Source organism: Lepidochelys olivacea (genome assembly GCF_965140295.1).
Source record: "Lepidochelys olivacea isolate rLepOli2 genome assembly, chromosome: 7".
NCBI classification, from domain to species: Eukaryota; Metazoa; Chordata; order Testudines; family Cheloniidae; genus Lepidochelys; species Lepidochelys olivacea.
The window spans coordinates 81,454,967-81,479,232 of record NC_140417.1 but is presented as its reverse complement, the minus strand read 5'-3'; the positions used below and the strand labels follow the sequence as shown (position 1 = coordinate 81,479,232).

The 24,266-nt window shown below is 37.8% G+C and overlaps 1 protein-coding gene across 4 annotated transcripts in view; it reads left to right on the top strand.

Annotated features, from left to right (window-relative positions):
• Positions 1–24,266, top strand: part of HERC4 (HECT and RLD domain containing E3 ubiquitin protein ligase 4) — a 74,481-nt gene that overhangs the window by 11,823 nt on the left and 38,392 nt on the right. For 3 of the 4 annotated variants that reach the window (XM_084635235.1, XM_084635237.1, XM_084635236.1), the window contains exons 4-11: positions 1,523–1,682; positions 3,962–4,038; positions 11,095–11,316; positions 13,454–13,545; positions 15,778–15,908; positions 17,012–17,172; positions 17,641–17,717; positions 22,851–22,975. In XM_084635235.1, the coding sequence (XP_084491361.1) occupies positions 1,523–1,682; positions 3,962–4,038; positions 11,095–11,316; positions 13,454–13,545; positions 15,778–15,908; positions 17,012–17,172; positions 17,641–17,717; positions 22,851–22,975 (1,045 nt within the window). Of the gene's footprint in view, positions 1–1,522; positions 1,683–3,961; positions 4,039–5,575; positions 5,710–11,094; positions 11,317–13,453; positions 13,546–15,777; positions 15,909–17,011; positions 17,173–17,640; positions 17,718–22,850; positions 22,976–24,266 lie in introns of those variants that run through there. The other variant, XM_084635238.1, reaches the window with a different exon arrangement.

The following is a 24,266-nucleotide window of genomic DNA, read 5'->3' as shown; positions in this document are numbered from 1 at the left end:
TTTATTTAACTCAACACTTTAGAAAATTGAACATAAACTGTCTGAAAATGGGCACATGATTCATGGAGACTTATGAAAATTTTGGTGTTAATGACAGGACTCTGATATTCCCCCATAACATTGTTGAAGTTGAAATAAAAATTTCTGGAGGTTTCTGAACACAAGAAGTTAAAGAGGAGGAAAATAGTTGTTTTTTAATACCACAAATGCTGTCAAAAGCAGTTTTTACTACCTTGGATTCCTTTTCTGACTATTACGGTTTTCCTTGAGTCTTCTCCTTTTAAGGGATGTTGAGAGATCTGTCATAAAACATGTGCCTTACCTGTACTACTACTAATACTACCATAAATTATTAAAGCATGAACAGTTTTTAAAAATATCATTTAGTCTTACTGGTTTGTGCTGTTTTACTTTTTTTGTTCTTCATTTTGCTTTGAAAATTAAAGGACAACTCAATTTCACTTTATGGTTCTCGTGCCAGTAGTACAGTGCTGCAGCTTTTGGATTATTAATGCTTGAACCCAATCAACTATTATAATTGAAATTTCAAAATAAAATTTAAAAAAATTTAACGTATAATAAATGACCTTTGAAAACATAGCTTTGATTCTAATAGGTTCTCTGTCCCATCACCTCCCAGAGTTTGGCCCTGAAACCATTCAGCAGTCGTCTCCTATTCAGCTGTTGCATTAGCTTATGTCCCAGTACATTCTTTCTCAGTCTATAACTAATTCCCAGTTTATGAAAACCACATCTTCAGATAAATATATATGTTTATAATTTTGCTCAACTGCCCAGTTTCTCAAGTTTTGCTATTGAGTGCATGGGGATGTAGCTTATTTGACCAGCACAAGAGCACACATTGAGTACAGGCAAACATAGCTGAAGATATGCACACACAGAGTACTGACAAACAAGAGGTTAACAATGGAGTCTTATGTCCTTAATTCACTACATGTCTTTCAGAGGTCTGCTGTGTGTATCTGTGCATCAAATTTAGCTTTTAGGCCCTGATTCTTCTGTGCATGCATGCAGAAGACCACCCATGTGGAGTCCAATAGCAAGGCACAATAAGGCCACCATCCGCAATGAAGGACGACTTAATGATGATGATAAATAGTGCATAGTGGAATGTTTTCCTCTTCTAGAATGGTTATACATTTAATCATTCAGTAATAATCACCTTAATGTTAATTGAGTCTGTGTAGTCATTTTCATGAATGAGATTAGAAGAGAACCATTACTGTTATCCTGCATTTTCTGTGTATTACAGTTGATAGAGTGCCCTCGTATTGTACCAATATTTTAATCCTGGTCACTTCTTATATGGGATAATAATGGGGTGAGATTTAACTTGCTCTTGTTGGGATTATGTCATTTCTAAAGGTATTTTGGCATGGTTTTGGTCTAATTTTCCATGATATTTCATTTAATATCTTAGTATACAATGGCAGGAATGGAAATTTTTTGTTTAACTGTAATATATTAGAACATAATTTCTTTCCTCTCTCACTTTTTTTAGAACATGTTGGTGCCCTGGATGCCCAAAATATTGTGTCTGTTTCATGTGGAGAAGCCCACACACTAGCATTAAATGACAAGGGCCAAGTGTATGCTTGGGGCCTTGCTAATGATGGACAGCTAGGCTTGCCTGGAACAGAGGAATGTATCCGAATACCCAGGTAAATAAAAAAGTGATCAAAGTAAAATTTGTGTATTTTTTTTTTAAAGTAAACTTGTTACATTGAAAGACATGTGTAAGTGAAACTGCTCAAACCATTCCATAATTAAAATATTTGTCAAGTAATTCTGTGAAGTATAGAAGGTTACTTTACAGCTGTGGAACATGATAATAATTTTTATTACCTTCTGCCCCGTCACTCAGTGGGTTCTTGCTAATAGGCACACTTGGTAGATGTTTAACAGTCCTTATTAACTTAAACAATATTTTTGGTATACCACCTTATGTTCCATTCCAGCACATGCTTCAACTTTACTACCATGAGTAGTTTTATTTAAATCAATGGAATGTTGAAATCATGGTGGTAAAGCTAAACACGTGTATGTATTTGCTGGATTGGATTCTTAATCATCACTGTTAAGCTGTCTAGCGTGGCTCAAGCGTGTGAGTACCAACTTCAGGACAGACTGTTAAGAAGCAGGGCACAAACCCCAAGCTGGCTGTAAATTCTGTACTTAGATTTCACCAGCCAAGTATCCCACGTTAATTCCACTTCAGAACTTACAACAAAGACAACGCTGGTAGCCAGTCCTATTATAAATGAACTGAAGATTTATTAACTAAGAAAAACAAATTTAGTTATTTACATGGTTAAAGAAGATAAACATACACATACTAATGAGTTAGCCTTAGGTTTCAAAAGGTGACAGAAGCTGCTGTATATGCAATCTCTATATGTCCTTTAGGGCCAACCCAGCCTAAGCAGCTGGGGATCTCTGATGTATGCTCAGAAATCTTGCCCACTCAAAGTCCAAGCAGCAGAGAGAGACCGTTTCTTCTTGTGGGGTATTTTTATTCCTTTTGCCCCAGAGTTGAAGCTCATGGGATGAGTTCACGAACATGGCTCTCTTCATGGGTGAGGGGAGGAATGCAATTAAACAAGTAATTGTTCTTTGACGTTTCACAGTGGCTCGTTTGGTTTCAGTGGGCCTCCTTGGTGGGTAGGAAGTAACACTTTCTGTAGGAAGCCAGCATTTTACATTAAGTAAGGCTCCTTTTGTGTTTGGTGACTGAGGGCTTGTTTACACTTACAGCACTCCAGGGGCCAATATAGCGTTTAGTGAAGATGCTGCCTATGCCAATGGGAGAGCGTTTCCTGTTGGAGTAGATACTCCACCTCTGGTAGTAGTTATGTCAACTGGAGAAGTCCTCCTGTCAACATAGCTCTGTCTGCACTGAGAATTAGGTTGGTGTATAACTATGTTGCTCAGGAGTATGGATTTTCCACACCCCTGAGCAACGTAGTTATAATGACATAAGTTTGTAGTGTAGACCAGGGCTCATATAATTACAGAGGATTACAATGCAAACCCTTACTATAAACTTATAACAGGAGGTGCAGATGTTCTAACTGAGATTACTACAAGCAGCGTCGTACAAACCTTTCATCAAGTCTGAACACATTCTTATCAACTTAACGTATATGGTAACAATACTAACACACAGGTGAGCCAGACTGGTTTCCAACTATATGCTGGTCTGTGCTCAGTTGAGGCATAGAGGTCTTGGCATGGGCTGACACCTGGTCTGCCAACGTCACAGTCACAGCATTAGTTTAAAACAAAATGCAATGACTGATTTCATGCATCTTTATATACACTTACAGGCTTTTGAGTAAGCTTGTCAAGTCAAACAGCTCACGTAAACTTGTTATATTCCTAGCGTGAAATTTTGGCCCCACTGAGTGCAGTTTCAAAACTCCCATTGACTGCAATGGAGTGAGAATTTAACCCTCACATTCAAATGTATGTGGCATAAGGAAAATCAATCTGATCCTTGTAAACCCATTGGAATTATTTGGCCAAAAAGTTGCATTACCATGGTGAAGAATAACTCATTTTAAAGCTTTTGTTAGATCTAGGAGGCTAGTCTCCTTTTGCATCTCCCGTTCAATGTTAGATCTTCAGGTGGATGACATCCTAGTGACCCTGAAACAAGAAAACACCAAACAAAAGTCCTAATTCTGTAGAGAAATTGCTGATTTATTAATAAAATTCAGTAACAAACTTCTTTGGGTTCCAGCTATCCAGAGTTTTGGATTAATATTTTGTAATTTACAAATTAAATTAAAAGATGTTTTATAATATTTAAAGTAGGTTTAGCTCTTCTTTTGTGGAAAGGTTTAACTTGCATTTCTGTATTATTCCTCCTTCAGATGTTGTACTCTTTCGTAGTGCCAAGATCTGGTGGTCTAATTCCTTCTCCATTTTAATCCCATAGAAATATCAAAAGCTTATCAGATATCCAAATAATGCAAGTTGCCTGTGGCTACTATCACTCACTTGCACTCTCAAAAGGTAAGTAAAGTTGTTCTGCAGTATTACTATTACATAATTCAAAAGGTTTTTTACAGAATATTTTTAAGAAGGAACCACATTTTAAAATATATCTCCACGGTGCCTTTGACACTTTTCCAAGTTCCACTGTCTATTGCCTTAGCTATGTAAAACTTCTTTTTTTTTTTTAAATAAAATTCTGAATTTTTTACTTGATATTTATTATAAAAACATAGCTGTATCCTGATAGCCCTAGGATTATTGTTCTCTGCTACTCTTTAATTGAAATAGGTTTAAAAGAAAATAATGAAATGTATGACAAGTCTCCAAAATACATAATTGTTTTACTGATGTTCCTTGAGAGTATTCTGGAAATCAAAATGTGAAAATCCAGTTTGTCACTTGATCTTGATGAATGAGAGCATTTTACAATGTTAATTATGGCCCTAATCCTGCAGACTTTTATGGATCTGCATAATGTCATGTGTATGAGTAGTCCCATTGATTTCAATAGGCCATTCATGTTCTCGTCATTTTTTCAGTTGTCCTGAACTGAGTCTTGCCACCTTTGTTAGTGATGATTGTAAAGTGCCTGGTCATTAGCTGATTGGTTCATACTAGGGCTGTTAAGCGATTAAAAAAATTAATCGTGCCATTAATCGCACTGTTAAACAATAGAATAGCATTTATTTTAAATATTTGTGGATGTTTACTGCATTTTCAAATATATTAATTTCAATTACTACACAGAATGCAAAGTGTACAGTGCTTACTTTATATTTTTATTACAGATATTTGCACTGTAAAACACACAAATTATTTTTCAATTCATCTCATACAAGTACTGTAGTGCAATCTCTTTATCATGAAAGTTGAACTTACAGATGAAGACAAACAAGGTTGGTTACAATTTGCAGGAGATAATACTGCCTGCTTCTTGGTTACAGTGTCACCTGAAAGTGAGAACAGGTGTTCACGTTGCACTTCTGTAGCCGGCGTTGCAAGGTATTTACATGCCAGATATGCGAAAGATTCAAATGTCCCTTCATGCTTCAACCACCATTCCAGAGGACATTCTTCCATGCTGATGATGGGTTCTGTTCAATAACAATCCAAAGCAGTGCAGACTGACACATGTTCATTTTCATCATCTGAGTCAGATGCCACCAGCAGAAGGTTGATTTTTCTTTTTTGGTGGTTTGTGTTCTGTAGCTTCTGCATCAGAGTGTTGCTCTTTTAAGACTTCTAAAAGCATGCTCCACACCTCATCCTTCTCAGATTTTGGACGGCACTTCAGAGTCTTAAACCTTGGGTTGAATGCTGTAGCTATTTTTAGAAATCTCACATCAGTACATTCTTTGCGTTTTGTCAAATCTGCTGTGGAAGTGTTCTTAAAATGAACATGTGCTGGGTCATCATCCGAGACTGCTATAACATGAAATATACGTAGAATGTGGGTAGAACAGAGCAGGAGACATACAGTCTGTCCCCCCCCCCCCCAAAGAAGTACAGTCACAAATTTAATTGACACTTCTTTTTTTTTTTTTTTTTAAACAAGCATCATTGGCATGGAAGGATGTCCTCTGGAATGGTGGCTGAAGCATGAAGGGGCATACAAATGTTTAGCATATCTGGCATACCTTGCAACGCCAGCTACAAAAGTGCCATGCGAACGCCTGTTCTCACTTTCAGGTGATGTAAATAAGAAGCAGGCAGCAGTATCTCTTATCAACGTAAACAAACTTGTTTGTCTTAGCGACTGGCAGAATAAGAAGTAGGACTGAGTGGACTTGTAAGCTCTAAAGTTTTACACTGTTTCGTTTTTGAGTGCAGTTATGTAAAAAAAAAATCTGCATTTGTAAGTTGCACTTTCACAATAAAGAGATTGTACTTTAGTACTTGTATGAGGTGAATTGAAAAATACTACTTCTTTTGTTTATCATTATTACAGTACATATATTTGTAATAAAAAATAATATAAAGTGAGGACTGTGCACTTTGTATTCTGTTATAATTGAAATCAATATTGAAAATGTAGGAAAACATCCAAAATATTTAATAAATTTCAATTAGTATTCTATTGTTATAAGTGCGATTAATCATTAATTTTTGTGAGTTAACTGCGATTAATTGACAGCCCTAGTTCATACAATATACAGTATCCACTGAAACTCAGCCTGATATTTAAAAAGTAGACTTTTTTGCACCTGTTTTTGCTTGTGAAAATTAAATATGCAAATGTGTATGCACTTGTTCATTTCTGAAAATTAGGACTCCCAATTTTTAACTTTCACAAGATCTCTGACTAATGGATTTAAGCAGACATTTGTGGAACTCACAGAGAATGAAAATTTCACCTTCCAGTGCCTATCTATTCAGAATGTCACTAGTTACAGCAGGTTTTTTTGTTTTTGTTTTTTGGTAGATGCATTTCTAGGTTTTTTTTCTCACTTTTCTTTTAATGCTACACTTGTCCCCCCCAAAAAACTTCTTATTATGAAAAGCACAAAGTCAGTGTTCATTATCTATACCTCTTCCTGGGGCAGACCATTAACTTAGAGTTAGAGCAGCATAGCCTTGTTTCATGTCTGACCAAAATTCACTTATTCTTGCCAAGGTACATATGATTTCTTTGTGGCATTACGGAGCACGATTATTTCCTTTTCAAGTCTATTACCTTCCAGAATAGGGATCACGTAAGTGATAGCTTTTTTAAAAGCATATTGAGTTGTCTTCTGCAAAATAGTGGTTTAGAACTGCAGAGTTGTAGAGAGGATGTTCAAATTCTTTATTCACCCTTGCATATTTGCTTGTCTTTGAACTTACTTCTACCCACGAAGATAGTTAGTTAATTCAAGTCAATATATATTTTATGCGCTTTAGGATAAATGTGCTTTCAAACATTATAAGATTTATTATTTTAGTCACATATCCATTCAAGTATTGTAATTCAGTTTTGACCATGAAAATGTAGTACCTGGTTTCAAATATGTAGTTCCACTTTCACTAGTGGAAAAATTCCTTTAGTTTTCTAGCTAGTTATTGTGAAATATAACAGTGTTAAATGTACTGCTCCACTGAATGGCTGATTCAGGAGGCTAGGGTACTGATTTCTGGCTACTACTTATAAATGGACATATTTTTTTCTGGCAGGACAAAGTGTAAAAGAATATCTTACAGTACCAGCTGCTTGGTTGAACACAATTGCTTCATCTAGGCTTTGAACACTAAGTTTAAAAAATAGATACAGCAAGTTATCTGCAGTTCTAGTTACATGTAAGATAATTACAGGGGATTACACATAAGTACTGTTGAGCAAGAAAGCATCTAATTTCTGAATATTTTCACTTGAGTATTGGAACAGCCAAAATATTAAGACCAAACATTGGCTGTCACTTTGTCACAGACAACACATTCAGTTGTCTCTGATCAGATTAATGTTGAAAGTTGAACTCCATAACCTTTAGGAAGTTAAATTCAGTGCAGATTGGTAATACGTTGCATAGTGCCTAGTGTGTGTCTCTAGGTATGAGAAGGAGGGGGAGTCTTGTACTAGAAGTAGAGTTCTGGATGCAAACAATTCCCCCTTCAAGGCAGGCAACATGGAAGCAGCACCAAATGACATTAGTTAGAGATGTCTTGGGGAAGGATGCATTATAGGGTTAGGCTTGGGTCTAGGCCACAGTGCATCCCAAAGTGATATTCCTGTATGATTCCCAAACAGGCCCGTCAGTCATGGTCTTCAATGGAACATTTCAAGCCCTGAACCTCCTCCACACTTTTATATGTGCCTCAGCAGCAGGGGATTTTGGCTAATTGCTCTAAATTCACTGGGCATTTCCTGGGACAGGAGACAGTGGCCTGAGCTGGCTAGACTGCACTGTGTTCAATGGAAGGAGTCTTTCTGGAGTTCACTTTAGGTGCTGCAGGTTTGCGTAGGCCAGAGTAGGGATGGAGTGAAATTAGGCAGGTGGACCTAGTGTCTGAAGATGGGAAATATCAAACTAGGCCTGGCATAAACACAGACATTGAACTGGTTTGACTAAATTTGTTTAAAAACTGGTGCAAATGCCTGTGTGGTCCCACTTACCCTAAATCAGCTGTAAACTGATGTATGTGTACACAGCAGTTGGGAATGTGCTCATCAGCACAAGTAGGCAGATGTGTGCCAGCTCTGCTCGAGCTAGGGCACTAAAAACAACAGTGTGTTCAAAGCAACACAGGCAGCAGCTTAGGCCAGCCACCCAAGTATATACCCAAGGGGTTGGGTGGGTGTCATTCGAGTGGCCACCCTGAGCTGCTGCCTGTCTTGCTGCAGCCAGACTCCTATTTTTAGTGCATTAATTCAGGTAGAGGTATGCATGTCTGTCTGCCCACACTGGGAAGCATACTCCCACACGTTGTGACCCAAACAGCATCCCAATGCAAGAGGGCAACGGGCTGACTGATTCTGGTAATAAGTGTCAACTGGCATGACCAATTCAGTATGTCACAACTCACGAATGTCATAACCTATATCGGAAGGTGTCATGTAAGATAACAATAGAAAGTTAATAACATACTGATCATTAATATTGTTGCATGGTGTATGTATGGAGGAAACATTCAAAATTACAAACATATAGGAAATTATGTTATCAAAGTGTGTCTGCTAGGCAGGGCTAAAGTTACCCCACCCCAGACAAAGTGGTTCTGCCACCTGGAAGATATTTCCAAGGTACATCAAGAGACAATGGGAATACAAATTACATAGAAGGTAAAACAGGACCATCAAGCCAACCAGGGGAGGAGATAATCACTCAGCATCACAGCAGGGGGAGAAGGTTGCAGGAAACAGCTCAGTTTGCATTTTAGTAAACACTGTGAGTGGTGGGGGAAGAAACGAGCAGGGAACTTCCTTCACCAACAGACTCCAGGTTGCCTTCTTTACAGCTTGAATGAATTTTACTTTGGGGGTAATGTTCAAAGGAATCCATTTCAAAGGTTTACTGGACTACTAAAAAAAAAGGGAGGGGGAGAAGAACCCCAAGTTATCTTTTAGAAGACAAAGGAACTGAGCACTTTGGCCTTTATGGGAGATCCTGACTGGAGGGGTTGGTCAGCTATCTTGCTGGAAGGTAGAGTGTTGAGAATCTTACCTTGAACCAATACTATAGTTTTGTTAAGTCTTAGTCTCTAGAAAGCGTTTTTCACTTTATTTGCTTGTAACCATTTCTAACTCTATCAGCTAGTCTAGAACTCACTTCAAATCCTATCTCCTTTTGTCAGTAGTCTTGTTTTACTTTTAATCTAAACCAACCCAGTGCTATGTTTGATTTAAGGTGAATGTTAACTCTAGTCAATGTGGCAAGCTGCCGCGTATTATATCTTTAAAAGAACAAATGAACCTTAATCTCTCTCTGAAGGGTCCAGGAGAGGGCTGGACACTGCAGAGAACATGGTTTTGGAAAAATTCCAGATGAGGGATGTTGGGGTCATCTTGCCAGGTGTAAACAAGGCTGGTGGAGGCCAGAGTGTGGCAGTGGTATAACACGCAGGCTGTTGGAATCAGGATTGCTGAGCCAGAGCCGCTTCTCTCTCGCGCGCGCGCTCACACTCTCTCTCTCTTTCTTTCTCTCTCTGCGCTTCCAGCCAGCATACAAGCTAGAGAGCTACAGGAGCAGTCAGGGTTACAGGGCAGCCAGTGACAACCCCTCGCTGGTCTGGAGCACACCTTATGTTGGGTTAGTGTGTATCTGCAAATTTATGTAAGGGCAGTTCTTGTTGCGCAATTGGTAGTATCCTTAGACATATGCTTCTTTCCATGATATGGAGGAAGTTTATATACCACAATGTGTTAAATCTTCTCCATTCTTTACTTTCCTCCATCATTGTTCTTCACATCCTACATAGTCAGCTTATATGAACCAAACCTTTATAACAGTTGTTGAATTTTTTTTGTTTGGTATATATTGAATTTAATAATTTGGGACAAGTACATTTGGTTTTTGCTATATGCTATTTGAGAGTCAATTTCTGACAGGCACAGCAAAAATAAAAAGTTGTATACCTACAAAGGGCTATTATTCTTACAGAATACTTAATTTTAAAAAAGAGCTCAACACAACTGCCGTGTTAGCTTTGTCTACATTAGGGAAATTTTAAAAAAATGTATGACCATTACTAGTGCTGACTCAGGTCCACCGGTGTTAGCAACATTGGGAGTCATAGTGTAGATGGGCCTCTAGTATCTTTAACGGTGTTATCTAAGTCTGCTCAGAGCAGGTCTAATCAATGCCTATGCTTAAAAAGCCAATGGCCCATTCATTGTAGGGCTTTGCAGTGTTGCTGACATGGGAGGAGTTGAAAAAATGTTAATAGTGAGTAATTTTTGTAAAACTTCCTTACTGTAGTGGACAAGGCTGCTATTTTTACAATTGTGTATAGATAAGTATTTCTAACTAAAGCCAATAAAAGTGTGAAGTAGTGATCTCTCTGAGTAACTGGATAAAATTTGAAACATTGTAACATTTACTGAAAAGGCTTCAAAACTTCATAATTCTTTTTTTAAACTATCCAGTAGGTGCCACCTATTGTGGATAGTAGAGTAAGTTACAGAATGGTTGTTCATGCTGTAAATAATCATTTCAGTTGCAAAATTATTAAATTTATTCAAGACTAATTACATCAATATTTGTGTTAATTTCAGTGGCATTTTTAATAAGTGATGGAAGCACGTACTGTTCCATTTCCATCTTAATTGGTAAGAGTAATAATTAGCTGGTGCTGCTGATGTGAAAAAGTTAAGTGCAGCCTTGAAGTTTTTGAATTGATTTAAATATTATTTTCAAATTGGTCTGACATCTGGGTTTGACTTCAGTCTCAAATTATAATCAGTTTTGAGTTTGAAAGAGCAAATCAATAAAAATCTCTGAACTACTGAAATTATTTGAATTCCCTGTACAAAATAGTCTAGCTGTTTAATTTTTGAAAGATCATGAATTTGTTCCTTTTGTTAAAGGGATTGAACACACTTTTAAATTATGTTTTTAAAGTATGTTGATCCTACTTCATCTTAAATCTTTTTCTCTTTAACAGGAAGTGAAGTTTATTCCTGGGGACAGAATAAATATGGTCAACTGGGTATAGGTTATGAATTTAAAAAGCAGACTTCACCTCAACTGATTAAATCTTTACTGGGAATCCCTTTTGCACAAATTGCAGCAGGAGGAGCACATAGTTTTGTACTAACTCTTTCCGGAGCCATTTTTGGATGGGGACGCAACAAATTTGGTCAACTTGGTCTTAATGATGAAAATGGTGAGTAGTTGTTACTTCAAAATATTTCGCACTGGAAGTCTTTATTGTGGCTCTGCCTTGTACTCAGTGTCTTGGAATAATCTTCAAATTGGAATTCTTGTCAGCATCATTGACTAGCAGAGTTATATAAACAGCCTGTCAAGTCAGTGTCTGGTTTTACATTCACCATTGCCTGGGCACCCTGGGATTGAGTTTGTAACTCAAAACCTAGGACAACTTCCCTCTTGACAGACTAAGGATGTATTGTAAATTAGCAAGTAAGGCCCTGACTGCAACATTTGCATTTGTGCTTAGCTTTTATCAAGTGGGACTAAAGTGTGTAACCTGTCTTTCTTTTGCCCACTCCAGAATGAGGTCAGGTATAACTGGGTCCCTGGAAATTGGACAGGATCATCCAGACAGTCCTGTCAGATACTGCTCATTGAGCTGTAGTCATAGTTACATACAAAAGAGAAAATAGAAAAGATATTGTCTTATTGCTTCATGGTAAAAGCTCTCACTGACAAAGTTGTCCTGTAATTCTGCTGAGTCCCTTTCACTTTCAATTTATGAATGAAAAATCATCTACTTTGAGCTCTCATTCTTTTCTTTTCAACCTTTCCTTTGCTCTTTTAAGTTAACTTAAAAGGAATCATTCTTGTTCAGTTACTTAGAACTTGAACAATCTACCTTTGTGATAAATGTTCACATTTTCTGAGACTGATTTTAACCCATAAAGTCTATTAGATAATAGTGTACACAGACAAATTTAACGTATCTTTTTCATTATATATTTGCCTTGTCTTCTGTCCTTCAGTGACTCTTTTTGGGGACTGTATTGATTATAAAATATTTCCTTTGTTTGGTCTGTTTAGTAGTAATTCAAAAACAAACTATGTTATGAGGAAAAATTAATGTCCCTTTCCTCTTAATGGGATTTGCCAAACAGTTTTGGACTAGTAGGTTCTCCCCCCCCCCACTGCCCCCAAGTTTCAGGGCTTGTAGTTATGCATGTATCGTGGCATATATATGCATATAGACAAGTTAGTGCTAATTATAGTGTGTAAATTAATCTACAGATGCAGAATTTATGAATTACCAAATTTCATCTCAGACATTTTGTTCTAATTTCATCTGATTGTGCTGGGAACTGGTTAATGAGGCAGTTAGTTATGGAAATGATGATGTGTATTGGTTCCATGTTAGGTGGAGAATGGGGAAAATGTATAATTATCTAAAATTTCTCAATAAAAATGCAATACAACTGAAACTTATTTCTGAAGTAATTGTTATAAATATGGTTGTCCTTTTTTTAATGAGAAAATTAGAAAAAATTAAACTGGTTTTAATGGCCATGTTTTCACAGTTAATCAGTCTGGTGGAAAATGAAAAATCATTGTTTTCAAATTTCATAGTCTTTGTAGATGCTCTTTAGAATCCACATTACCCCATTTTTATCAGACACTGATAAAGCGTACATTTTTAATGTACAGAAAATTATTTTTAAATAAAGTTATACAATTGTCAGTGTACATTAACAATACTAAAGAAATGTTAAAGTTTACAAATTTTCACTTTTGCAACTAGATGACAATGCTGTTTGATTCTGTTAATTTCCCTGTAGATATAACTTCTGTCTCTAAAACGAACATGAACTCTAACATGGTCTGTTGCTATAACAATATTTCATCTGCTGTGTATAAACATTTTTTTTTAACTCCTGGAGTGTACAAATTCAATATAATTTATCTCTGTACACTTTTTAAAAAAACAAAGACAAAACAGTTTTCATCATCTAAAACATATACATAGGATAGTCTCTCCTGCATTGTCCACCTTAGGTCTAATGTACTGCATTGTATTTCATGATTTGTGGGATAATGTTCATGAGCCAGTGCCTTTAATTTTAAAGAGTAATCCTTTGCTTATCAAAATTCAGGGTGAATTTTTTAATACAATTTTTCTGTTACCTCTCACTTAATGCCTCTGTATTTTGTGTTCTTGTAATTTTTGAATCCTATAGATTAATACATTTGGGCTAAACGATCGCTAATGTTGAAAGTTAAATCTGGAGACAGAGCTCGTTGATGCAACTTCTTTTTCCAAACACGTTAAATGTACTGACATAATGTGACCAACTTTTTATTAAAACTTTCAGACAGGTATGTTCCTAATCTGCTGAAGTCCCTAAGATCTCAGAAAATTATTCACATCTGTTGTGGAGAAGATCATACTGCTGCTCTTACAAAGGTACAGTACTTAAAGTATCATCTGATTTGTTAATTTAGTCACTTCATGTAGTAGTGAACAGTGCTCTTTTAAAGTCTCGAAATGCAATATTTCTATTTCTTAAAAGTTGGATAAAATATGGCCTGTGAAATCATGAAAATAGTAGAAGAAAGGTTAAACATTTAAATAAAGACCCACATTCTTCATAAGTTACATAAACCATGTTTATAGTATAGGCACTACAGTGGAACAGCTTTGGTCCTGCAGCTATGCTGCTGTAGCACCATAGTGTAGATGCTTCCTACAATGATGGAAGAGGTTTTACACGCTCCCGAGTGCCATAGCTATGTCAGCCTAACTTGTAAGTGTAGACCAGGCTTCAGTCTAAGTGTGTGTGTCAGCTTTACTAAAGATGAATTTGCAAGATTTTACATTATTAAAAACACTTTGTGACCACGACATCACTTATGGCATTATTTAAACTCTGTGATAGTTGAGCTTTGGTGTGTACTCTTCTAAATACCAACATAAACTTCTGAGCTGGATGGTTTTACTGCATTTGTCATAAAATTTTTCACTGACAAGGTTAGTTCCAAATTAGATTGTACAGTTGGTAGATTTTATTGTAATTTAGCAGCAGTATTATTTGTAAATAGTAAGTAATTAGCAATAGTGGAAATTGTCCAAAGTTATCCGCAGGGGTAGAGTGCAAGCAGTTAGAGTATGAGCTTCCTTCAGGGTTTTACCAATAGCTTCAACCCTCTCATGAGGGAAACACGCTTTATTTGAGGAGTTATTAGTTTTATGTCATTGTAGCTCAATCCTAAACAGAGGTGAATAGCTGAACCACAACTGACACTTACCCTTCAGTTGATATGTTTAAGTGCGTTATTTATTGTAGTCTCTCTTGTATTTTGTATAAATTAGTGTATAGAAAACGTTCAAATAATAGAAATCTCTCCGTAATTATAGGAAAAGATGTCCAATAGAAGCAATTATTTATGAACAAATATTACCCTGCAGTGTGTGTGAACCAAATATTTGCACCCCTATAATCCTGAAATTGAAACTGATTTCACTGATACTTATCATCCAAGTTGAGACATGCATAATATAAACAAAGTACATGTTTCAGAGTGGTGGCCGTGTTAGTCTGTATCAGCAAAAAGAACGAGGAGTACTTGTAAAGTAGTGATCAGTAAACTATATTTTAAACTTTTTTCCTTTTACTAAGGCTTTACTAGTAAAATAGTTAAATCAGATTTACAAGACGTTTAAGTTGACACTGTCACTTTAATTAAAGTGAATGGATTTAGATCTGTTAGTTTTAGTATTTACAGTAAAATTAACACGATTTTTCTGTAGCTCCTTCAAGCCCAGCAGTTCCTCTGCGTGTTGTACATTGCAAAATTAGTGTCTTAATATATTACTGTGTGTGGAGTAACTGGTTGTATGTGAGTATTTTAAAAGCCCTTCCAGAATTTAGAAGTACCTGGCACTGTTTATTCTAATTCAGTGAATGGGGCTGTTTTTCTTAGCGGATGCTGCCATTTTAATGACGATTTCCAGCAGAGATCCAGTCTGGTGCAGAGTAGAATTGAAAGAATCAGCTTTGCAATTTGAAAGCATTTGAATATGGAAATTTTCACAGTTATTGTAAGGTAAGTTGCGTAACTTCTAAAAACATTTCGATTAACATTCTTCTGTTACGGTTTTTGGTTAATTTCCTATTAAATTAATCAAAAACAATTTTTTAAAATAATTGAACTTGCCTTACAACCGTGTTGAAACTCTTTGATATCCTGTGCTCTCAAATGATGAGGCTAATGCTTTCAATCATACTCTGCATCATTTCTTTGAGGAGGGCAGCTTCCTATTGTGAAATATATTTATGAATTAAGTTTTAAGGTTTTCCTGGGTTTTTTTGAGTTTTTATGTGCAACTGTAGTTCATCTGTGGAAAAGAGGAAAAACAAGGTTTAGTATCCTATTAATGCCACAAGTTAATGGCAGAATTATTGTGTAATACTGTGGAAATTTCAAGAACATTATTTAACAATGATGTAATATATGATAGGTGTACTACATTTTTCATAAATGGAATTAACTTGTAATCCTTGTATCGATGAGTACCCTTATTTTTCTCTTCCACTATCTTGTTAAAATTATATAAACCAAGAAAGGAGTTCTGTACAATAGATGATTGTCTTACTGTTAAATGTATTCTAATTTTAATCCAAATATATGTGTTTAGGAAGGTGGGGTTTTTACATTTGGAGCTGGAGGCTATGGACAGTTGGGTCATAATTCTACCAGCCATGAGATAAACCCAAGGAAAGTTTTTGAACTTATGGGAAGCATTGTCACACAGATCGCTTGTGGGAGGTAAGATCCATTCTGTACTAGAGCTATAAATGGCAGATATATTTTGTACACTATACAACTGGACGCTTAGTAAAGTATCTGAACTCTGACCCTTACAGGTAAGGGGTGAGGACAAAATTGTTAGACTTGAAGTACTTAAATGTGTTATCTTAAACAGTATTAAATAAAAAAATAAAGAAAATTGTACCACCAACATGTATGACTGTCTACACAGAACAACTGCAATAATCCTTTATTTTTAACCTGTGTCCATCCCTGCCTCCCTGATTTTGGTCCTTGCATGTTAAGTGAAGGCAATAAACAGGATCTAACAAGCATTTAAAAACGAACAAACAAACCCCAAATCCCGAACAATTAAGATGTGTACATGCCTTACTGAGTGTAACACAAGGGCTAGAAACACATTTTTTATTTATTTAAAAAAAAAAAAAGTACAAGATGATGGCTTCAGGGAAGTGGGTGTCCAACATATATCTGTGTGTACTCCTAGTTCAAGCCAGGGAGGATATTTATCATTGTTCAGATTGTAATAGCACCCAAAATGTAGATGCTTCCCAGACACAGCTGAAGATATTGTCCTTGTCCCAAAGATTTGGTAATCTAAAAGGACAAGGACAAAGAATGGAAAAAAGATACACATAGGAGCAAAATGATCGTGCTGGTGATAGGGATGCTTTGTTTTTTTTAAATATAAACTGTTCTCAGTTACCATTCTGTCTATCCATGGTGACCGTGACTGGACCATTCCCTGTTAACAGTCTACATTAATTCATGGCTGTTTATCCCATGCTGTCCCCTCCCCAACCATGAATTTAGGGCTGAGAGGAAAAAGAATTGCACCAATCTGGCAGAAACTTTAAATTTTAAATGTCCAAGACCACCCTCCAGGTCAGGCTTTGGGTGGGAAGTGATGGCAGGCTCCACGTGGCTGTTCTGTCCCCTAATGTTCCAGGAAGGTCCTTTTATTTCGCTGCCTGGAACGCATGGTTTCTGGTAACATGCTGAAGGACATTAAATATACTGTTAACCGTCCTATTTTGACCTGCACATAGCATGTTACGATGCTTGCATAATTTATTTTAAATTTTGTATCTCTGCCATAGGCAGCACACCTCTGCATTTGTTCCATCATCTGGAAGAATTTACTCCTTTGGTCTTGGAGGTAATGGACAGTTAGGAACAGGATCAACAAGTAATAGGAAAAGTCCCTTCACAGTAAAAGGAAACTGGATTCCTTATAGTGGGCAGTGCCTGCCAAGCACAGGTAAATGTGTGACACTACATGTTAACTCTTTCGACTATTTCTGCATTGTTTGAGCTTCTGGAGATAGCCAGCTATGATTTCCCAGTGCAGCTTCTCTTCCGTCAAAATCTCTCTTCCTTAGAACATTGGGATATTGGTCTTTATATCAGAGAAAAACATTTCCAGCTCCCTAAAACCTTTTCTGCACTAGAAAGGTTTGCTAAAATCTTACAGATGATGCCACTCATTTAGCTCCTTTGGGCATAACAATAGTGAGTGTAGTGTAGACCAAGGTTTCTGTGGCTGCTGCTATTTTAAGCACTGTGTTGTGTAGACCAGCTTTGAGCAGGGGTGATAACATAGTGTTCCTGCAGAGAGACCCTTCTTGATTGCTTGATTAATAGACAAGCAGTCATTCTATCAATTGCAATGTGATATGCCATTTTCAAACTAAGAGATGGAATTAACTAAATTTTATTTTCATTGCAGACAGTGAAGAATATTATTGTGTAAAGAGACTTTTCTCTGGTGGGGATCAAAGTTTTGCACACTACTTTAATCCACAGGTAATAAATGAAAATACCGTGAATCAGATTCAAAGCCTGTAACCAAGGCTCTGTACCTATGTGGCATTTTAGACCTAAATTATACGACAGGAACCTTAGATTTATGTACCTCTGCCTCCCATATCTTCTTCCTATCCTAGCACTTGGTCTTGGTCCAGAACAGCGCAATCAGTATAATATGTTGTGTGTTGAATATAAGTTGAGTTTATTTTATGCTTATGTTCCCTGACTCCTGCCCCAATTTTTTTTTTTCCTATTTTTGACCTGCTGTTGGTTTTAGTATTGAAAATGCATAACTGCATAGTACAGGTTGTAGGGGGAATCTGGAGGCTTTCGTGGCTGGATTAGTTCACCGTTGGGATTTTGGACGCTCAGGAAAGTGAAAAGCCAGTTGTTGTTTTTTTGGCACCTAAAATGCACTTGAAGCTTTTGGTAATGGGATGCATGTCCTCTTTCCCTTTCAGGCAGGCTCAGACATGAGTGGGGTTTGAACTACTTGGTTTTTGCCACTTCTCAGCAACTCTTACCAGCAGCTAACTGCCCTATTGTTCCTTGCCCCAGTATCTGGTATTCCGTCCAGCAGTGATGGATAAGGATGTTTAGCTTGTCGTTTCTGCTACAGTGATTAGTAGCCAAATAGTTTGTTGCTGACATTTTAAATCGTCATTATTAGATTTCAGTACAGTCTTAGACACTGTGACATCAGCAGTTTGAGACCCCCTTACCCTCCTCTTTTTGTCCTATGACTGCAGAGGTGTTAGTCCCTCACAGCATGTGCTAACTGCGTGTGCTAAACAGTCTGTTCCACCTTGGGTTTTGTCGTGATGCTGGGAGTATCTTTCCCAGACCTGAAGAAGAGCTGTGTGTAGCTGGAAAGCTTTTGTCTCTCACCAACAGAAGTTGGTCCAATAAGAGATATTATCTCACCCATCTTGTCTCTAATCTCCTGGGACCAACCTAGCTACAACTGCACTGCATAAAACATTACCTCAGTTATTTTGCTTGCTTGTTGCCTCAGTTCACAATCAGTTTTTCTTCTGCTTAAACTGTGAGCTCTTTGGGCCTCAGACCTTCCTTCTTAAATGATTGTGAAGTGGCTAGCACAGTTCTCTGGGTATTATAGAAATAACAACACCCTGACTTAGATGAATGCGGGCCATTCATATGTTCCCTGGATTTACTGTTCCAGGCTGTCTGTCAACTCAGGCAGACAAAACTGCATTGGCTTACTTTTACTTAAGATTCTGAAGTTTTTTCTTCACAACCATAAAGGCTAAAAATGTAATTATTCTTAAATGAAAGCTTAGATTACAAGCATAGTTATATAGCAATTTTAAAAAAAGACAATGATGTATTCATGTACAGATCTACATTGTCTAAATATACACAGGGTCTTGCCTAAAACCTTAATTTTTTGTACAGTTTGATTAGTTCAAAACAATAGTTGCCCAGCAATCCAATTTAAAATGCCATACTCCAGACCTTGGCCACAAAATTGAACAAAACTTGCATATTACTTTTTTGTGATTAAGACTATGAATATTGTAGTATTTTTGGAATTCTGGAGTGAAGCAGTAGAAGAAGTTAGTTCCAGCATGAATTTTAACAAGTCTTTGTGATTTTTCTTATTTGTTGTTTTGCCTTCAGCACCTGGGAAGAATATTTCAAAATATTTTAAAACTGAAGCAATGTAGCTTACTCAGTATTTTAAATAGAACTGGAAAAGAAACAAAAAATTTATATGTAAAAATGCTCAGATGTCTTTGGTATTTATATAGTTGCAGTGCGGAGTTATTTTTTTTGTAGGTAACATATTAAGATCAGTTCCAATAAACTGCCAAAATAAGTTTTTAAGTACATTTTGACAAGAATTAGATGAGGTTAACTGGAGATTACTGATGCATGAGGGACCATTCTCTATCTTTATTTTGCTCTATAATAAATTCACGTATCCATAAAACTTTAGGTGCTGTAAGCAGGGCGCTACTTTAGTACTCTTAACAGTTTAACACTTTGTTGTTACATTATGCTTTTCAAGCATTTTTCAAATAAGCAGGAATTCACCTGTATAAGCATATAAGGCACTATTCCTGGTTTTTAGCAGAAAGCAACTTTACAGAAAATACTCTACTTGTCTCATTTTGTCCTGTTTCCTATGTGCAGGCACACAGATACTGTGCATGATTAACTCTGTGGCTTGGAGGGAAGCAAAAACTTATTTTTTAGTATATTATTTATCAGGCATCCAAAAGTGTGTTAGTACCCTCTCAGATATAGAATAAAGGTAGTTCCCTGTCCTTAAGAGCTAACAATCTAAATAGATAAAATGGACACAGGATAGGATAAAGGAATGACAACATACCAAATTTCAACTAAATCGTGTTGCTTTTTATGTGTCATTAGTTTCACAATTTTTTCTTTAATTTTCCTTTTTTAATTTAAATTTCTCCTCTCCCCTTTTTGTGCTCCCTCTTGTTGCCTCCAACCTTCTTCCTTTAAAACAGTGCCCTTCTTGCATACCACCTGTCTATGTCCCTTTTCCCTGACACAGACCTTGCACAGAGAATGAGAAGGTTTCAGTATGAGCAATTATAACAGGAGTTGAGGCAATGCCCTTAAGAGTTGAGAGTGTTAAAAGTTATAGGTGTGAGGTTTGATGGGAGCAGGAGTAGTAGGGTTGCCATGTTTCTAATTGTTGATAACTGGAACCTCAAGGCACTGCCCCATGCTCTGCCTCTTCCCCCAAGGACCCCCCTCCTCAACTCCCCCATTGCGTGCTGGATGCCCCCCCCCCCTCAGCTGGGCTCCCTCTGCTCCAGGGCTGCGGTGGGAGCTGCTGCAGCCTGACAAGGAGCCTGCCTGCATGTATGAGGCAGCCCTGGCTGAGCAGGGGCTGGCACAGGTTAATGACCCGGCACCTCCCTCTACCCCACAGTAACTGGACTTTTGGTGTTTGCTCAGTACATCTGACTGGACACTGCCACGTCCACTTTTTGACCATACTTTCATGTTACCTGGCAATCCTGGCACCAGGAAAACAGAAGTCAAAAACTGGACTGTCTGGGTAAAACATGGATGGGTGGCAACCCTAAGGAGTAGGAGCCACTGTTTATCAGGCAAAAATGGAGTTGGTCAGACAGGAAGTCAAGCTCTACTCTCACTACAGTCTCCTTTCACATAGTGTTTGAGGGAAGTTCTGCATAGCATTTGGATTGGGGAGGAGGTTAGTCAAAATAACTACTGAATGTGGTGACTAACGTTATCTGCATCTTCAGTTCCCATTGGAGGCTCGGAGCAGCTGGAAATATGAATTACTCCACTGAAGGAACCAATGGTAGCACAGCAATTTAGCAAGCCATTCTGCTAGTATCTGGTTTGAGATTGCATCTGGGAGACTCTTAGGAGAGTGGATATATAGAATAGGTTAGGTCAAGTTCTATGGAGTTTGCCCTGGGTTTTCCTTGTAGTGAATTTTCAGCCTCAAGAAGCCAACAGTGTTTAAAATGTTGTCCTGCCTCCCTTTTCTTCTTAATGCATATCTTGTGTGTAAGGAAGTTAATAGAATGCTTCCAGGTTTTCTGCAGAGTTCATTTCCCTGCAGTGGGGAAGCATGTAATGAAAAATGAAATAATCCCACTATCCTAGGGAGTTTCGGTTGAGCATGTATTAATCTGTTAAGAAGAGCACTCCCTTGTGAGTATTTGAGTTACTGCTCAGGAGTGGAAAGCTTTTTGAACTGTTTCTTAAATTTACCCATGATCAGATTTGCTCATGATACCAAAATGGGTGCTAATCACAGTAAGCCAAAAATAAATTGCAGTGACCTGTGGTGATTGAAATGGTGAGGACTGCAGACAATAAAAGGGATTTAGTAGTAGTAAATGTAAAATCCAGCACTAAGTGGGAGAGGAAGGGGGACAGCAAATGAGGTAGAGAGAGAACTTGACAAATATATATTTTTGTACTAAAGTGAGTTTATTTTCATCTTGCCTCCTTCTTCCTGTCCAAATATTACTTTTTGTCATGTTACCAAGCACTGTAGTTCATAGTCTTAGTGTTTTAATGTCATCTAGTCTTATCTCCTGTATATCGCAGGCCACCACCTGCAAATTAACCCAACAACTGAAATTAGACCGAAGTATTACAACCCAGAGGAGACAAGACTATTATATGCCACAGGCAGAGACTAGTAGGGACGGAGGTGCACCAAATCTGAGGCCCTTGCAATGGCAAGTCAGTGTTTAAGTGAGATATTGCCCCGATAATCCCAGCAAGTGACCTGTACCCACATGCTTCAGAGGACAGTGAAAAAACCCCCAAGTTTACTGCCAGTCTGATCTGGGGGACACTTCCTGACCCCACATATAGTGATCAGTTAGATCTTGAATGCATGAGCAAGAACCAGCCACCCAAGCACCAGAGAGAGAATGCTCAGTGTTACCTCAGAGCCCTGGTCCTCCCTATCTAATGTCCCCTCTCCATCTGTGGCCATCCCTGATGCAGAGGGAGACAATCCCCCCCACCCTCAGAGTGTGTGTGTGTGTGTGTGTAAGTTTAAAATCAGCGTTGGGAGGGGTGGGATGTGTAATCAGCGTTGGGAGGGGAGGTGCCCATAAGAGGATATCTTCCTCAAGAAATGACTCTCAGTATTAAAACATTTAAGAAATATTTATTTCACAGCAAGTAATATCATCTAGTCTTGCATAGTTAGTTATTCATTTGAAATTAATCAGTTTGTATTAAGCAAATTGAAAAAACTCATTGGTTTTCACTTGCATTTAACTTGTATATTACTCTGAAAACCTGCTGTTATTCTTTATGCTATTTCAGTAACATATTCTGTATGATTTGAATGTATATTACAGTGTAACTTAGATGTCAATTGCAGTCAACATTCAAAAATGTATTTCCCAGCTAAAGCTAAAAGACCTAACACAAAATATACTTTATTCAAATGAAAGTTGTATAATCTGGTTTCTGTCCTCTAACATGGTATTTCACTACGGTAATATTCTCATGGAACATGAATGTATGAATAAAGAGTTTTGCCAATTACATTTTAGGGGGTCGTTTTCCTCAGTAAGACTGATAAATGAGAAAATTATTCTGCTGACATGCCTCTTCTAAATTTAGAACATGATGCCACCAGATGACTTCAGATGTCCTGACTCTTCAAAGCAGATATGGACTGTGAATGAAGTATTTATTCAGAAATTGCTGACTTGTCCATCTGGAAGGCTTCCTGTGGAGATAGCTGAGTAAGAACAAATTAAATTGTTGAGAAAAATATCTTTGAAAACTAAACTGAATTATAATACATATACACAGTTATGAAAGTTTTTTACACACAGTTTTAATTACTGTCTTTGCTGTACACATCAGAGCTTTACTCTTGACTGTGCTGCTTGTAATGCAATTTAAAGCCTTATAGTAGTTCTACTTCCTTCCTGTTGAAGCAGCTAAAAAAAAAGTAATTACAAACATTCAAAATACAAAATGTGGACTCAAGGTAGGGATTATAAGATATTAGTGGGGTAAGGTGTGCATAGGGACTCAGGTTTCTATGGGTTGTCTAGGCTGGGAAAAGTGATTGTGGTTAGGTAACCGTGATCTTTTCCCTTGTTTAGATCGGGGTCCTCAAACTTCATTGCACTGCGACCCCCTTCTGACAACAAAAATTACTACATGACCCCAGGAGGGGGGACTGAAGCCTGAGCCCGCCTGAGCTCCACTGCCCTGGTTGGGGCGGCCAAAGCCTTAGTTCCACTGCCTTAGCTAGGGGGGAAAAAAGCAGAAGTCCAAAGACTTCAGCCCCAGGCAGGGGGCCTGCAACCTGAGCCCCACCATCCCAGGCTGAAGCCCTCAGGCTTCAGCTTCGGCCCCGGGCAGAGAGGCTCACGCTTCGGCCCCGGGCCCAACAGGTCTAAGCTAGCCCTGGCGACTCTATTAAAATGGGGTCATGACCCACGTTGGTTGGGTTTAGATCCATGTTAACTCCTTTTACCTCAGTACAGCTGGTTGAGATCTACCTTGATCACTTGTTATCACTTCTTATACAGACCTTTAAAGAACAGTAAAGTATTGGGAATTTGACATCAGGAGAGATGACTTGCGTGGGAGTATTGATAGAAAGTTGGCCATCAAAGTAACGGCCTCAATAACACAGGTGACGAACAGGTCAGGCTTTTGAGGGAGAGTGAACTGAGAATCTCAAAGGGAAGGAAGAGAAGGGTGAACCAGGCCATGTGCTACCAGCTACCTCCATACATAATGTAAAACTGTTTTTGTAAGTTTTTTGTGAATGTCAAGTTTGCTGCCATTCATAACTAATAAATGAGTTGGGACAAAAGAGATTCATCTATAAATGCTGCCTGTAATACAAAGTACTCTTCTGTTGTCAGCATCAGATTAGAGTGTTGAGCAGTGTTGGTTGTCTGGGTCTGCAATATACTCTCGCACGTGATTCAGAAGTGAGCTCATCAAAAAATAGTCACTGACTTTTGAATGAGGATCCTACAGGGGCTGCTCCTGGTGGGACAAAGCAAGTGA